At 44.2% G+C, this 16,884-nt stretch overlaps 1 protein-coding gene across 1 annotated transcript in view; it reads left to right on the forward strand.

Annotated features, from left to right (window-relative positions):
* The window catches only part of LOC120744558 (connector enhancer of kinase suppressor of ras 3-like), a 43,565-nt gene that overhangs the window by 6,578 nt on the left and 20,103 nt on the right, over window positions 1-16,884 (forward strand). Inside the window, exons 2-6 of the mRNA XM_040049050.1 lie at window positions 7,735-7,898; window positions 11,343-11,545; window positions 12,439-12,526; window positions 15,896-15,937; window positions 16,754-16,873. Coding sequence (XP_039904984.1) covers window positions 7,735-7,898; window positions 11,343-11,545; window positions 12,439-12,526; window positions 15,896-15,937; window positions 16,754-16,873 — 617 coding nt within the window. The remainder of the gene's footprint in view (window positions 1-7,734; window positions 7,899-11,342; window positions 11,546-12,438; window positions 12,527-15,895; window positions 15,938-16,753; window positions 16,874-16,884) is intronic.

A 16,884-nucleotide genomic window follows, 5' to 3' on the forward strand; every position in this document is an offset into this window, starting at 1 on the left:
GGGAAAGCCGATCGCTTCTAGTCATGCTTATGTTTCTGTTTCTATTTAAAACGTGTGCCTGCCTGTAACGTCAGACAGACAAATGATGCTCTCGGTCTTTTCGTGTCCTCTTCCCCTGACCTGGCCATGAGCCAGGTTTCTCCCTCCCTCAAAACCCTCCCAAATCTCCCACCCTCCACTGTCGCCGACCTCTTCCCACTTCCCCTGTCGCTATAGTAACCTTAACTTTATTTACAGCCTCGGCCACTCTGGTTGTGGCTGAGGGGGCTGACCACCAGCAGCACTTTGCACTGCCGCAGTAAAACGCTGTGCTGTGGAGGGTTGTGGACCTCCAGCATGTCGGGGCCAGAGATGAACCTCCTGTCGGCTTAGATCGAGTAAACGCTCAGCTTGGCTTTGCAGCAAAGTCGATCTTTTTACTGCTTTGCCCTGTGATAGATTTATGTCAATTAGCAGGTTCTTATCCAAAGATGCTTTCGTCGATCCAAATTGGGATTGGACTACATTCAACCACATGAGTCACTGGAGCAATATGAAGATATCTTTAGTTTAATTAAAGGCCTCTTTCTGTTTGTCTGTTTCAGAAAGCATTGTCATGCAACAGAACGGCACAATGGATGCAAAGTTAAATTTGTCTCTGCTAGAAAATATGCCCACAGCGTCAGGAGGACGTCTAGCACAGTATTCCCATGGCAAACTAAATCAGTGGGACTCATTTCCTCCCCCAAACATGGCTCATCTTTATTGTGGTTTCCATAGGCAGCTATTATGGTGCTGGTAAATTGGTCTGTAATCAGCATGGAGGGCCACCCTGGTCATACACCGTACATGTAATGGGAAAACACTAAACCGAGTTCCCTGTTTTTTGCCTGTGTCTTAGTGGATTTGGCTTTGAAGCCGTGTTTCAGGCCTGCTCTGGATGCAGTGTTTTAAAAGTGTTCATTTTCAGCTTCTGTCTCTGACATTTGTTCCCTCACGTTTGCCTCTTTCTCTCCATCACTGTCTCTTTGCAGAACACAAGTCTTTAATTATAGATTTTTTTCTTGGGACAGTGATGCTTAGGTTGTAACAAAGTGAGTGCTTTTGAAGTCGCGTTGACACGAAAACGGCGCTTCACGGAGTGAGCGTCCTCGTTTCTGTCTGATTGATCACCTGCTGCGATCAAAACTACAACACTCCGCTCTTAAATGATAAAATCAGCAATTGTGTTGTGACTTTAAAGCTTTGTGACTATGTTTTGATGTTTGTCAACAGGTTAAGCACAACAATATGAGCCTTGGTGGGGCCAGGAAGACGAAATATTGTGGTGGGTGGAGAGGCAGGAACAGGAGAGAGGTGGGGGCAGCTTGAGACATTTCTGAGGTCTTTGTTGCTTTCTTTAGAACGTGTTTATCCTGCGGTAACGAGCTGCAGCGTGGCCAGGCAGCCGACTGGAGAGCGATGGGTATTTATGTTGGCCTGAGAGGTTATTGCTCCAACTCCTTCGCTTACCTGCGTAAACTATTACCTCGTATCTTTTTCTCAAGAGACAAGCAGTTTATCTGCTTTTATAAGCCTGATGAACCTTCTGCCATGCACCCATATTTATTTATTGATTGATTTTGCACTCTTGTTCATTAGCATAGCTCCAAAAGAAATCACCCAGGACAGAAACACATGTAGCGGATTACTCACGGGAACAAGACGCAGATTTTGTTGCTCCAAATGGTTTTTGTTGCAAACCCAGCAAACAAACAGCAGACTGGGCCAAAACGGATCCCAGCATGAGGACAGGCAGACGGATATGAACACGTTTTCCATGTACGGTGGAGTTACAGTCGGATCGTTTCTTACAAAGCAAGAAAATATTTATGAGATTATTGGAACGACAAAAAAATGAAACTCATGCGTCTGTGGCACAGCCACACGACGTCTTTTCCACGCACACAGACCTGAGCCTTATTAGAATGATAGAAAACTCTTTCCTGATTTATCATCTACTACATTCTGTCTCATGTGTTGCATGATGAATTTAAGGTATCTGGATTGACGCAGTCCGGTGTCCTCATTCTAAACCTGTGACGTGAGCAGTTCAGTGTGCAGCCCGTTACTTCTGCAGGATAAGAAATGAGCTCTAGAACCAGCGTTTTGTTCATTAATCAATAAAAAGGTCACATAAAATGATTCCTGAACACAAATTTGATCTTCCTAGAAAGTCTCGTGACTTACAAACAACTGCAAAAGTGCATCTAGCAAACATTTGATTAGCTAACTTTTCTGACACGGGCACGATTAAAGATGTTTTGCATGCACTGAAAATTAAAACAGTGTAATACAGCTGAAACACACTGCAATAATACAGGATAGCTTATTGACTCAGAAAGTTGTTGAACACAAGAATGGAGACTTCCATGTTGCTGCCTGTCCTACATGTTCATAATAATGACTGATGGGAAAAATCCACCAATCAGTGACTGCTTACTGTCCTTTCTTAATCACTGAAATATTGCAGAGTAAATCACCAACAGATAATGAACCTGGCCATTCACAGATAGCCAGTCTATTCATCCAATTGCCTGAGCTTAATCGGAATAATCAGGATTAACTGGATAGTCCCCGTCACCTCTCAAAACTTCAGATCTAAGATGTCTAATCTAATCTAAACCCAAAAATGATGTTCAGTGCAGGTGCAGGTGTAGCTCACTCAAACTGCCCAAGAATCCCTAATATTACCTGCATATAGGCCTACTGTATGCAGCTGTTAGAGGCTCCACGTGTGGCGTTGAGTAACCGTATACAAGGAAGGAATTTTTAGGTTTAAACTCGGTGACCCAGTCAGTTTCAGAGTCTTATCCCACGCCTCTAAATTGGGCAACAAGTGTTTTTGTTGCTGCAGGTTTACAAAGACGCTCGTACTCATGCGCCCGCAGCAGTGTGCTTATCTCTTTGCCCTGTTTCTTGTTCTCTTCTGTCTTCTGATGTCATTGTGACCAGAAGTCATCACATAACAGCCCGACCAGAAATACCTCTCCAAACCTCCTCTTCTCCTCCGCCCAGACCTCCATCACCTCCAGACCTTAGTCGATATTAACTGAGCTGTCCAACATCCTCCTTCCCTTCCAGCTCATTCAACCTTAGAAATCTAAAAAGGTAGCAGTCACGTGACTCGGTCTGCTGTGCTAGAGGTGAGGATTAACTGAACCTAAGGGGGCTGGCACTCGTGCTCGCTGAATGTGCTTCAGCCACGACAGCCCCCTGAACTCTGACCCTTCAGCTCTCATCAGTCATCGTCCATCACCCGGTAAGAGACAGGGCTGCTTTTGTCTTCTGTGGAGGGGCCAGCCTCAGCTGCTTTTCTCCCTTACGAAGCACACTTGGGACATGTAGCTGCCAGTTTGTAGTTGTCTGTCTTTAAGATTAGGGTACATAAAGTGAAACACTCTGTTAGCTGGAGGAAGTGATGATAAGATTAAAGCATGGATTATACCGGCTCGTATAATCCATGCTATCAGCAGATAGGAAATCCCAGGAATAAATTAGCCTGTGAGGTTTTAACACTGAAGGAAAATGTGCATCTAATATATATTCAGATTAATATTATTATTTATATTAATATTAACATTTTGTACTGTCTGCAGAAGAAGAGACAACAGGCGCAATAGAGACGGAGATCATCATTGTGTAACTTCTATCCCCAGCTCCCAGTGTGTGTACAGGCTTTGTTGTTGTCCTGTGAAGTCATGCATTACAGGATAGCTTAGCTGTGTAGTCGAGAGGAGCTTTTTCTTTCTTTTTAATTACTGCACGGCCTGGTCCAGCCAGAGACCATTGTGCCAAAGCGCTGCAAGTTCCCACAATGGAGCTGCTCAGCAGAGAACAATGAATCAAATTCCTGACCGTTCCCCACAGGTTCAGAGGCCCGGCTGACAAATAACGACAGCGGAGTTACAGTGGCTTAGCTATTCTACACCCAGTAGCTTTCCCAGTGGCCACCCCTGTGGGGATACCGGTTTATGTATGTGTGTGTGTGTCTGTTACATGGTGCAAGTGCTCCCACTGGGAGCACAGGGAGGGGTTGAAAGATGGGGGAGGGAGATTGTTTGTTTCTTTCTGTTGGGGGAGAAAGACTGCGTGCTCTTTTACTAATGTAATCAAACCCCTGAGAACGAAAAGTTGGCAACCAAAAGCTGCACTGAAGAGCATTATGGATCTGAACTGATCAGTTTTTTTTCCTTGGGACAAAGATGTGAACTTGTTTCAGAAATCCTGTTCAATCCTGTTTGTATGTTGTTTAATGTTGAACATTAAACAACAGCAGAGTCCTGGGCTCTTTTGTGCTTTAGACAAAAAAACAGCCAATTGTTGAGATTAGGATAAGAATAAACTAACCTTTTGCAAAAGGATGTGCTCTGTTTATATTGCCAGAACTGTGTGCTTACACAGGCTTTAAGTAGGCTGCAGAGCTTAAAGGCCACTAGGCGGGTCTAGTTCCATTTATGTTGTCCAGATTGTCCAGCTCTTGTCCTGCTGTCCTGAAGGTTTATCCATTGTACTGCTAAACCTTTGCTGCTAACCTGTTTGGCACATAATCACCGTTTACCGAAACAGTGTGTGGTGGTGAGACCCCACATTGAACAGCAGGTGCCACATTAGGCACAGCCAGATCCCCTAACCTCTAACCTCTAACCCTGGCATTTGTCAGTCATCTTCTGCACTGTCAGTGATTACAGTCTGTCTTCTCCATTCTTCCTTTTTTAACTCTTTGTGACACTGGTACTCTCACACCTTTTCTCTGATTGTTCCCGGATGAACAGAATCAACTTTTTGGGATTTCCTTACCTGGATGATCGAGCCTCTGTGGGCTGGGAATGAAGCACTTATTTGCAGACTCGGGATGAAGGAGTTATTTGTGCTGTGAGATTTTGGTTCAGATTTTGAAATGTGAGAACTTTGACAAGCAAACTCAGTTTACTTTTAGAAAAGTGAGATTTATTATTTCACAGCTTAAGCTAAAAGTATTCAGAATGCTAAGTTAGCCTGCAAAATGCATTTACACTGATATGAAGTGGAAAACAGCAGATTGTCACATCTCACACTGGACAACTTTGAGCTAAAGAATGATGAAGCACGAACCAGCTGTCAAAATGCACACAGTAATTTAGACTTTTTGATGACGTAAATAGAAGGAGGTAAGTGATTGTCTGGTGTTTTGGTGCTTTGCTTCCCGGTTTACATGCACTCGCTCTGGTTTGAGGACATTTGCCAAGCGGTTCTCAGAGGCCATAAACCTCCACAGCATTTCATCCTGTGCAGGCTTTTCAAAAGCATTCACACACTCCTCCCCTCTGCTTCCCCCTTTACTCAATTCACAATAACGTGACACTCTATCTCTTTTACTGGTTTCTCTGCCCTTTAATGAAAATTGATAGTCTCGCACACACATACACGCCCTAACAGCCATTGATTGAGGCACAATAAATGTTTTATAAGCCTCACTGTTAGGAGGCTTTTTTTTAAGTGTCAGAGGGAGAAAATGTCCCCTTTCTGTATTTAGCACAAATAAAAACATTTTAAACCTAAGCCAGAACATCACGGAGTGATTTTCCTGATGCCTACAGCTCGAACTTCTAGGAAAATTCTTGCCAAAGAATGAAAGTGAAAACAAGCTAAAGGAGAGGATAGCCCCTCATCAGTTAGTCCAATCAATTAATTCCAGAGTGTTTTCTGATATCTACTCTGTGTTTTTCAAACAGTTAAGATCCTGCAATTGGAGCTCCTTCAACTCTTTTTGTAGCCTAAACCACAACTTTCCCTTGTTGGTGGAAGGACGGTGGCACCATTCCACAGGAAATGCCTTTTTAACACAGCAGGAAAGGGAGACTTTGCCCCATCCAGACCCACGTCTTTGTTTTCATCTAATCGCATTAAGTGACTGGCCCTGTGTTTGTGCTTGGCTTGTGTTCATGTCAGTGTGGGCTCAGGCCAGTGCTCAGCCCCTTTCCTACAATGCGAAGTGGATTCCCTCGCAGAACACCGGCCAGTCAAGGGTTAAGCCTAAAAATTCTCTGAAAGTCTTGCCTAAGATTAGCATGCCGAGGAATGAGAAAAATGTAATGAGCCTAACTGGACCTGACTTGTATGGAGGCTAATAGTTAACGAGTCGTGATGGATTTTCTCTGTGATTCAGTGGAGACGACTTGAGCTCTCACACATGGATTATATTTTCTGAAGGATTAAAATTGCTGTCAGAGGGAACTTTGATACCATAATGAGGTTTTAATGTGTCTGAAAGGTGCTCTTTTATAGGCATGTGAACAGAAAGATTCGCTCTAAAGTCGAATGCTACCATGAAACATGCAACAGGTGTTAAAGAGTTTGACATAACTTTAAAAAAACATCATGAGAAGTGATTATAAAAATGTCCTGAGGTCTCCTGACAGTATTTACCTCATGGGAACTCTGTGGCTGCAGAGCTCGCTGAGTCACCTGACGACAGTCGTCTGATTGGTGGCTGGAACTTTTTAAACTGAGCCCTGCCCACAACACCAAAATGGTTTAATTTCAGTCTGAGTCCATAACTCTGAAAATATGTTTTATGGCTTTTTTAAACTGTTGTGCTTGTATTCATGCTTTAATGCGTTTTAATGCAGAATGCATGCTACAAGTATTTGCATGCAATTCAGTACTGTTTGGTCAGGAGTGACTGTCACATGCACGCCTTTGTCTTTGCTTTATGCAAACTCTCGGCAACAGGTGCACGAACTGAGCCCCACAGGGACATAAACATATGAGGTGCCATTTAAAGACAAAAGCAACCACAGAATAAGCCCACAGGGCTTCACTCATACCTCTACGTTTGATAAGGACCCATCTGCAGATGTCGCACGTGGCCAGGCTAAAATTGTCAAGTCGCTTTTGAACTTGGATGCCCCACTTAAAATATATCACCTAATCATGCGCCGCACTAAGTAATGTCAGTTGTGCTTCGTGCATGTGCTGAGGTCTGAAAGAGTGGGAGAGTCTTGCAGCTGACGGGTCTTTCAGAGGGAATCGGGGCGCAGGGCCATGTAGCTGCAGCTGCCGCCTCTGTGTACGCTCTTTGATGGCGAGAGGCGATGGCGTTTACTTCCACACCCACAGCTACACACACTCACAAAATACACAAAGGCTCATTTTCTCCTCTGTTGTTTGAACTTTACTTTCTGGTCCCCTGAGGGGTGCATTGCATGCATAGGGAGGGCATGTTTTGTGCATTTGTTTATTATAATGCACAGCTTTGAAATCATATGCAGTGTGAGAGGAGGCTGTGTGAGCTGCATCCTTGTAAGTTCAGTGACTGTAGCAGTTGGTGTCACAGTCCAAGTCATTTGTTAGTGGAGTTTGGAATAGAAGCAAGGGGACACCCATGATGCGGACGCACTTATTGCAAACACCCACACCCACATAGACCTAACATGCATACACACAAATACAGCCACCCATTGTTTAACCAGTCTAACAGACTGAGAGCTCTCAACCGTTACTCTGTTTATGGTTTGTTTATCTAGCAAAGATAGCCATCCCACCTGCTCCTTATCTGGACGGTGCACACGCACACTTGGAACGTGCTAAAAAACCTGACATCACCTGATTTTTGTGGTTTTGTTTTGCATGGCGACAAAAAGGTTTGTGAATGACATCAACATACTTTGGTAAGATTATCCTCATTTGCTGGTTTTTTTTTTTTTCCCCTTTTCCTTCTTGTGTGTGTTGTAGGTTTGGATGACAGCTTGCAGCAGTACGTTAGCAACTTTGAGCGGGAGAAGATCAGTGGCGAGCAGCTGCTGAAGATCACACATCAGGACCTGGAAGAGCTCGGCGTTGCCAGGATTGGCCACCAGGAGCTGGTGCTGGAGGCTGTCGACCTGCTATGCGCTCTGGTCAGTAGATCTGTTTCTGGTTGGATCTATGTGAGGATTTTATAGGCTGTACCTCAGGGAGGCTCTGTTGGTCCCTGACCCTCCCCCCCTCGCTCTCATTCACTAAAAACTCAACTGGTAGTTTCTGGTCTGGCAGCTAAAGGAACTAGCGATGCAGAAGAGCTCATCGTTTCCCACACATCTCAGCAGGGTGTGGACGCATCGCGACACATGAAGCAGCCTGAGGACACTGGAGAAGAGCAGGTCACAGGTGTCACAGCTGTGTGGCAGTTTGTAGATGTGGGAGATAACAGAAGCTGATCCTAATGGGTAACATGTAGCTAGCAGTGGCAGTTAGATGTGTTTGACAGATAAAATAAGAAGCTCCTCCTCCTTTCTCGCTATATGTGCACCAAATACATACGTACTTAAGCTGTTTGTTCATCAGTCTCAAAGGAAATGAAAAGTTGGTTTCGTGCTTACTCCTGCAATCATCTTCACTCCTAATTCCAGGCTGAATCTCTCCCGGTTCAGTATCAAAATCCCATGTTTGGCTCCTCTTGCTCACTTTGAGTCACGCTGATCTGCTGTCCATCACCACAGATCCCAGAACAGCTTCCAGCTAAAATGTGTCTGCCTGAGACCTGCAGGCGAGTAAAGAGTGATGAAACCTTCCGCGCTCCAGCTGAAAGAGAAACAGGTTCTCCAGCAGATGGGATCGATTTGGAGTTTTATCACTTCCTGTGCCATAAAAGTCCAAGCTTGTGGTCCCCGCGTTTTGATCAGTGTCAGCATTTCTGTGCGCTCTTAAAACACTTTACATTAATCATTTGTGGCATGGTTATTTTTGCTCAAAGCTATTTAAATGTTAAATCTTTCTTCTACTGCATGAGGCGGAATGGAAAATTGTGGGTAGAATAGATTTGGAGCTGCTTTTACTTTTTTTTTTTTTTTTCTTTTTTTCTTAGCGCACAAAAGCCACATTTGAGTTCTCGTGCATTCTTAATAAAGCAAGTGTACGTGCGCTTAGCTTGGATCTTATTATCGTTCCTTAGCTTCTTTGCATTGGAATAGAGTCACATGAACTGAGCTATTAATATACACAATCTACAGGAAGGACGCTGAAGTATCTAATCTCATGTCCTACCTGTCTATTTATCAGTTTAATTGTGAGTGATATGCAAAATATGTTAATCTCTTCCCTTTGACACAGTTTTTGATAGTTTTTCCATCAATGCACGATAAGCTCCTGCCTCCTATCAGTGCTCTACCTGTAGTCACTGCACTGAACAGATGGAAGCATTCAGCACGTATTCATTGGGGTTTTTTTTTTATTGGATTTATTTATCATAAAATTTGCACCATGTGTTGCACTATCCCAGTAACCAGGCCCAGATTTGGATTCATCCCTGGAATCTTTTGCATTGACAAAGTGGAATCTCAAGTGCTTTTGCTCTAAGATTTACGGTAAAACATGCTGCCAGTTTGTGCTTTGGTAGTTGGTGCACTGTCCTTAACCTTTCACCCCTGATTGAAGCCTTGAAGTATAATGTTTTTTGTCCGTTTGGGGTTTCCCTATTAAGAAGCGGGCCTCAACCTTCCACTGGGCTCATGGGAGGAAGTGAGGCCCCCGATTCAATTAGCTTTTACTCAAGGTCACTGCTACTCACAGGAACGCAGCCCAGCAGCACCCGAAACCCCCACACACTCTCACACTTTCTCCCCCTTTTTTTTTTTTTTTTTTTTTTTTATTTACTGGGAGGTCAGACACTTCCTGTTGACGTAGAGGCCCTTTGCTGCAAGGCTTTGCTCTCGCTTTTTAAATGTTTATGCATGTGTGCACATCTTTGTCTCGTTAATAGTTACAAACCTAAATCATGATGAAAGATGAGCTAACATACAGCGCTGCAAACCTTTAGGAAGCATTCGTACTCGTCCTCCATCCGTGCAAAGGAGATCAAGACCAAACTGCTGTCTAGAGACAAAGAAAGAACACATCAATTCATTTTACTGGTCTTCTCACGAGCCTTGATGCTTTCTGCAGAGTCGGTGCTGAAACTCAACACTTCTATCATCACACAAGCATTAGCTGCAGCCATTGAACACGGCTTCATCATGGGCCACAGCGCTGCTGCAAATGTTTGTACTATTGCTTAAAGATATGTCCATTATAGTCAAGTCTGAGGGGAGGAAGCACCGTGTTGTGATAACCGTTCTTGATTTCTCCTGAGGAGCCTAAAGTCAGCGAATAACGTCTTCAAAGAGCCCCAGAAAGGCCTTACTTCAAAAATAAAATCTGCCATCTTGGTTTTTGTTTAGCTTGGTGTGGCGAAAAAGGACACTGCAAGAATGTAAATTTGACTTGAAATGTTGTGAGGATGAAAAATGGGTTGAGTGAAAACGCAGATTTTGCTCAGACGTGGTTTTTAGCTCAGCAGACATCTGTGGGCCAGTCAGAGCCGCTGCGATGGTGTGATTAGCCTGCTAATGAAAAACCCAGGAGAGGTGTTTGATCTGGAAGGAGCTCACGCCGCCTTGGTGCTAAAGTTACACCGAATGAGAATAAAACCACCAAGTGACTTTTCTCTCTTTTTTCACATATTCCTTGATCATGTTTGCATTTCCTTAATGGTGTTTCAACAAACCATTTCATGCCAAGTGTGGCATGAATAATGCTGCCTTCAGCTACTGTTTGACTAGTCTGATTATTCCAGTGTGTCCCCGGAGACTAAAACTGGTCAAATGTATGTTTTTGAGCCCATGTTGGCGCGGGGCGGTGGAATAAAAGGAGACTCTAACCACTTGCAGATCTCGTTTGTTGGTTGCCAAACACGTGCCGTGTTACTCCTTGCAAAGCATATTTAGCTCCTGGCATGTCACTCAGAGTGCAGCGTTTGCTGGCAGCGATGCAACATCCTGTAAGCTGATATTTACCAGGACAAGAGCCAGGCTGCCCTTCCACTGCGTACATATGGAAAAAACACATTATTCCAATTTTTCAGCTGCAAGAATGCAAAAGTTTAAACATTGCCGACTCTGATAAAAGGTGAATTCTGTTGCTGCCCAGTTTCCTGCAGCAGCTCACTTCACAGCTGGTTTATAGTGTACTCCCTGATCTTTGAGACCGGCATACATTCCTCTTCTAAATAAGAGGAATGTATGCAGGAAACAGCTTAGACTTAGGAATGAAAACTTCACACTGCTTGATAAGAATCAGGTGATGGCACAAGTACTCACACCCCAGAACCAATCTAGAGCTGGGTGGGAGTGATGTCTTGTTCACGATGTTCACAGACAAGTGAACTCAAAGCATATCTGTCAAATCAATGATTACAGCCTTTCAGTGGACGGGAAACGACTTGTTTTGACAGGGTGGGACCATAAGCCTCGCAGGTAGACTGTGTAGAAGGATTGATGACGAGTGTGCTCTTAAACCGTTCTGTTATGTTTAATTTGCTGTTTCAGAACTACGGAGTGGAGTCGGATAACTTGAAGAATCTGGTAGTGAGGATGAGAGCTGCCACCAACAGTCTGCACATGGCCACGGCCGACCGCAGGAAAAGCCCCGCCTACGATGGAAGCGCCTCGCGAAAGCCACCTAACGATTTTCTTACCTCCGTGGTGGAGCTGATCGGTGCTGCAAAGAGCCTCCTGGCGTGGCTCGACAGGTAACACTTTGTCACGGCCTTAATGAGAGGCGGAAGTGTCACGTTCGATCACACTAGTTTGAAATAAAGATGCAATTTGATATTCAAAAAAACGAGTCTGTTTATAATCAGACATAAGAGTTCGTTTTCAGCATTATAAAGACCTTTTGCATGTCAGCTTATCGTTATATCCAGCTGGCAGAGTGTCCTGTGCGCTCCTGTTGACCTGCTCCAAAACACATTACGCCATAAAAGCCGAGCATATTAAGCAGGTTGCCAGGATTAAGTGTTAGCTGGCTCAAATTAAGCTTCTCCTTTTTATGACAGGCTTGGCTAAAGTGGTGCATTGATGTCATTGTTTAAATGGTTGTTGTGATGCTGAAGTGCAAGCAGAGCCAAGTAAAATTTATGGTTCAGGTTTGTAGGTCATTAGGCTTCTCTGACTCTAATAATAATGTATTTGTACAGCACATTAGCTCAGCAAACAAGTCTTTGCACATTTGGTATTAGATCTGTTTCTGGTCAGACGGCAGTTTAATGATTTTGCATCAAGTTTCTTGTTTATTAACGATAAAAATATATAGAGACGTATTTCTGGCACACAAATAAAGTAATCCTTTTTTTTTTTTGTGCTACTGGCCAGTAAGTGCTATTTGTTTCAAGATTTGTAATATAGTCAGACATATTCCAAGGACTACAAACTGGTTTTTGAAGCACATGTTTCAGATAGTGAGGTGAGAAAAAGACAGAAAAGTATAAGCTGGCACCAGAGTGGTTGCATACTTGAGAAACAAGTAACAAGCCTGTCGGTGGCCAAACACAGCAATCTGAGCGAGTACAATAAACTTGAGCTCATCTCTGCAGTCCATCGCTTGTTTCCAATGTTCTCTCTTTCCTCCTTTGTCTGCTCGCAGGACGCCTCTTACAGGGATCAGTGACTTCACAGCCACCAAGAACAAGATCATTCAGCTGTGCCTGGAGCTCACCACCACAGTTCAGCAGGTCTGCATGCTAGTTAGTTCAGCAGAAACACACACACACAATAGCTTTTTTCCACTGAGCACATACCAGCTCAGGGGCACAGATGTGTAGGAGAAGAGTGTTATGGGAAATGTGGTCTGGCAGCCATGACATGAGCCTGAAGCCAGCAGTCTGAGCACATTATTGCAAATGCTGCTGTTTTTCTTGGGATCTTTTCCTCCACGTGCTGGCTAATGAGGAGACCCCCTCGGTGTGGGGACGTTTAATGGTAAACGTTGCTTTTGTGCTTCCAGTTTCATAAAACCCACTAGCGCTCTTTTAGAGGTGGCTGCCAACATTCCCCGGGCTGCTGTACTCCTTCGGGCCATGTGGTTCCTGTTTTTGCTTCTCCGAGATGCTCACAGTGGGAGACCAAACCGTCTGGAAGCATTTCCTGTGTGTAGGTTTAGTGGAAGGATTGAGGAGGTGGTCCTTCAGACTGCTGGAAAGATGGCTAACAGATAGCGCAGAGCACCGGCAACCACCCTTTTATATTTCTGCAGAGGGTTGCTCTTGAATTGCATCAGTATAGTTATTCCTGCTTCTGCCAGTTTCATGAAACCAGTAGTGGTTGCTCATGCATATGGGGAAGACTTTATTTGACTGGGTTTTCTTTCCTATCAATTCATCCGCTTGTCTTTTATCCCTCAAGGGTTATCCCGATAAGAAACTCATTTTACGCTGCCAGCGAAAGTGGCTCCTGAGAGTGCAGGTGTCATTTTTTTCAGAGGGTTATTGCATCAAAATAAATTCCTTTCCCAGAGTGCCTATTTCCTCGCCAGAGTCTGGGATTTCAGCGCCTCTGGTGATTTACTGTGGGTGTATCGGTCATGGTCATCCAGGAGGAGTGGGGATATCCATTTCTCACACTGCCATGTGAAGTGGAGAGGTTATGGTGGAGAATAAACTTCTGATAGGTGCTGAAAGGTTCTTGTAAGGCTTGAGAGATTAGCTTCCTCTCGCAGCTGGAGAGACATGCCGTTCGACTTGCTACTTTTAAGCCAGCTCGCAGCAGCTGATGAGGATGGGCGATTTCCAACTAATCCCATGATTCGAGTTTATAAAAAAGCACACAGGCTCAGAGAAATCCTCGTTTCATTTCCGATTTGTCTGAATCGTTTGGATTCCTTTAATTCTTTAGAGCAAGTGGGCTAGCATGGAAAGCACTGGTTAATAAAATGAGTTGCACAGGAGTCTGCCACGGTGATTAGTTTTATGATGGGGGAGGACGGCGTGAGGTTTACCCAGAAATCGGGGCTTTTGAGATCGCACTTTTATGTGTTCTGCCTGAATGAAGCCTGTGTTTGCACACACAATGGGACAAGGCCATAAAACACTGGATGCATCGTCCTTCTTGGCTTCTTGACCCGTCAGCGTGGAGGTCACTCTCTGTCAAAGTATGCATTTTTCATCAATCCCGCGTGTCTTTAGTTTAAGCTTCCCGCTGGATGACGAAGGAAGTTCAACTCTCTGCAAACGATAAAGTCCATCGTTGTCATCACGTGAGAAGCCCAGGTGTGACATGCTGCAGTCCGTGGCCTTGATTTCCTGCAGGTGTGAAGTCAGTCCAGGCTCGGCACCGTGCCAGCGCTCCACTCTCAGCCACCTCACTGCCCGACCATGCAAATCTTCTCTGGTGGCTGATCAAAGGCCCAGAGAGCTGCACCCAGAGTCATCTGATCCACACTGGTTGTGAGATCAAGTCCGTAATGTCAGGGATCAGTACACCCAGGGAATTGTCCTCAGCCGCAGTGCTTTCTTTCTCATCTCGCCCTCGTCTACTGTGACTACTTTGGTCCTGACAAAGATGTGGGATTACTTTGGAAGCACAAACAGTTCTCAGAAATGAGAAATAAAGCCAGGAGTCTAAGTCTATGATATTGTTTTCTCATGATCTGATACTATGGAGAAGTTCTGTAAATGTTAAAGCTTGATGGGAATCGTGCCAGCTGATAATGACATGCTGTTTTGTTTCACGACCTCTAAACGTTGAAATATGTATTTTTAGTTCATCCTTCTTGGCTCAGTTAAGAGAGCAGCGATCCAAACATGTCTGTAAAAGAAATATGCAGCTGTTTGTTTATGGAAGAGCAGCTAAATTCTTGCTGAAACCGCCATATATTTCTGGCTGGAATTAGATTGTTTGGAAACATGATTTTTTGGGGACCAATATATGTCACAGGAAATGTATTATAATTGCATTTATTCCTACCTCGTGTTTATACTGTTTTTTTGGGGGTTTTTTTTTTTTCATTTTCCTCCCCAAAGTAAGGGAAACATGGCAGCCGCATGTATAAACCTTCACCGAATGAGTTTCATCCTTCAAACAGACGGTAAAACGCAGATCGAAGGGAATATTTAGGGAGCACTGCATGCATTCTGCTTTGATGCGAAGCCATCGCTCACGGCCACAGACGGTCGCGCAAATCTCGTTAGTGCAAACAAACCAACGGTTTTGAAAACAAACGCTCCGCTTTATCCCAGTGGAATGTGCAAGCTATGGAAATATGGAAAAACATGGCTGACCCCCCTATTTGCTGTCTGTACAATGCATTTACAAAGAGCAACAGAGCTGGCTTTGTGCACATCACAACAGTTTTCCTTTATTTTCCATCCACAGGTTTGTAGCTTGTGAGCGTTTTGGGGGAACGAGCCTGACACTGATACCTTTGTGCTCTGTGGTTTTGACAGAAGCATGTCACCTGTGATTTGTTGGATGCTATCCCTCGGGGGGGTTACTCTAGACTGACCCCCCCTCTTTCCCCGCCAGCGACACAGTTGTCAGTGGGGCTGTTGCCACAGCTGTGTCCTGTCTAGCTGACACTTGGAGAGGGCCAGTGGACAGTTTCCCAGCTGACTGGGCTGACTGGGTGAAGGAGCTGCTGATAAAATCTGCAAAGATCACAGCTTTGTCTTCCGAGGACCTCCCCTCCTCCACTAGCCCACCCAGTCGCAACGAAGAAAGCGGCCGTGCGTCCAAATATTTGCTCTCTGCCAGCAGACTATTTGGAAGAGGGTTTTCTGAGCACGATGACATGTTTTCCCGACTGTTTCTCACCATGTCATCTGCACATAGTTACTGTATGACTGTTCTTATGGTATTTTCATTCCAGTATAAGTAAACTGAACCACAAAGGGTGTTATGTAATTAAAGCATCCACATAATTTAAGCAAAGCGATCATTTAAAGCTAAAAGCTGTTTATTTGTGGCTTTTTTTCATTTTTCTCAGTTCTATATGTAGGATTCTGATTATATCCCATTTACCCAAACCCTGCTTCATGCTTTTGCTTTTTCGCTCTCGAGCCATCGAATAACTTCTTCCTCTTCCCTGTTTCTATTCTCTGCAACAGGACTGCAGTGTTTATGAGATGGAAGAAAGGATCCTGGAAGTTGTGAGTACTCTGCATCTCTTGGCAAACAAAGAACTGACCTGGAAGTTCCAGTATTGTGGGGAATGGGCCTTTAAGTCTTTTTAATTGGGCATTGTGTCAGACTTGCTTTCAGCAGCAAGGTCAGATTTTTGAGTGAATAGAGCAGGCGGGTATACAAGAAGACCAGAGGAGGAGGAGGTGGGTCTAATATGGCCCTGCCATCAATCAGTGTTTCCTGTTGTTGACACTCTCCAGACTCTGTGGGCTAACACTGGGCTTCCTCTACCATCTTTCTTTGAAATTCATATTACAGACGTCTTTGTTTAAAAGCTTTTTTTCTTCACTTTTCTTTCATTGCTCCTCTTTGTCACCTGCTTTTTTTTCTATTCTTTATTTGGCACGTGTCAGATTTATTTTTATTTCTTGCCTTTATACTCCTCAAGATCAACTCTACATAAAGTATATACGATAAAACCCTCTAATGATGAGAAATTATAGTATTTGCCATTAAGCAAGAAAGGAACATAGAAGAGGTGTGTTTAAAGGACTGATTTCAGTCCTATGCGTTGAGGTCGCTCCACTTAAAAGCACACTAATGGCCCCTCGCAGAGCATTAAACCTCACAGTAATGAGGTTAATGTCAGGCACACAGGTCTTTGCATATAGTATGAATAGGAGGAATGTAACCTAACTGCCAGTTCTAACCTGTAAAACACACAATAACTTGATCTTTGGATGATTAAGTGCAGCACTTGTGATCACAGCGAGAGGTTTATTAAAGTCTTGTGCTTATTATTTTGACCACTGAGGCATTTTGTTTGGCGTTCTCTTCTGCAGTCAAAGATTTTGAACACCATCTGTGATCAGACCGTGAGAACCACCTCTGACCCCCTGATGAGCCAGTCGGCTTGTTTAGAAGAAGTTCAGTTGACCAACATCAATCCAGGCGAGGGTCTGGTGAGGAATGA

This window comes from Simochromis diagramma, unplaced genomic scaffold, assembly GCF_900408965.1.
Source record: "Simochromis diagramma unplaced genomic scaffold, fSimDia1.1 OVJJ01000305.1, whole genome shotgun sequence".
Taxonomy (NCBI): Eukaryota; Metazoa; Chordata; class Actinopteri; order Cichliformes; family Cichlidae; genus Simochromis; species Simochromis diagramma.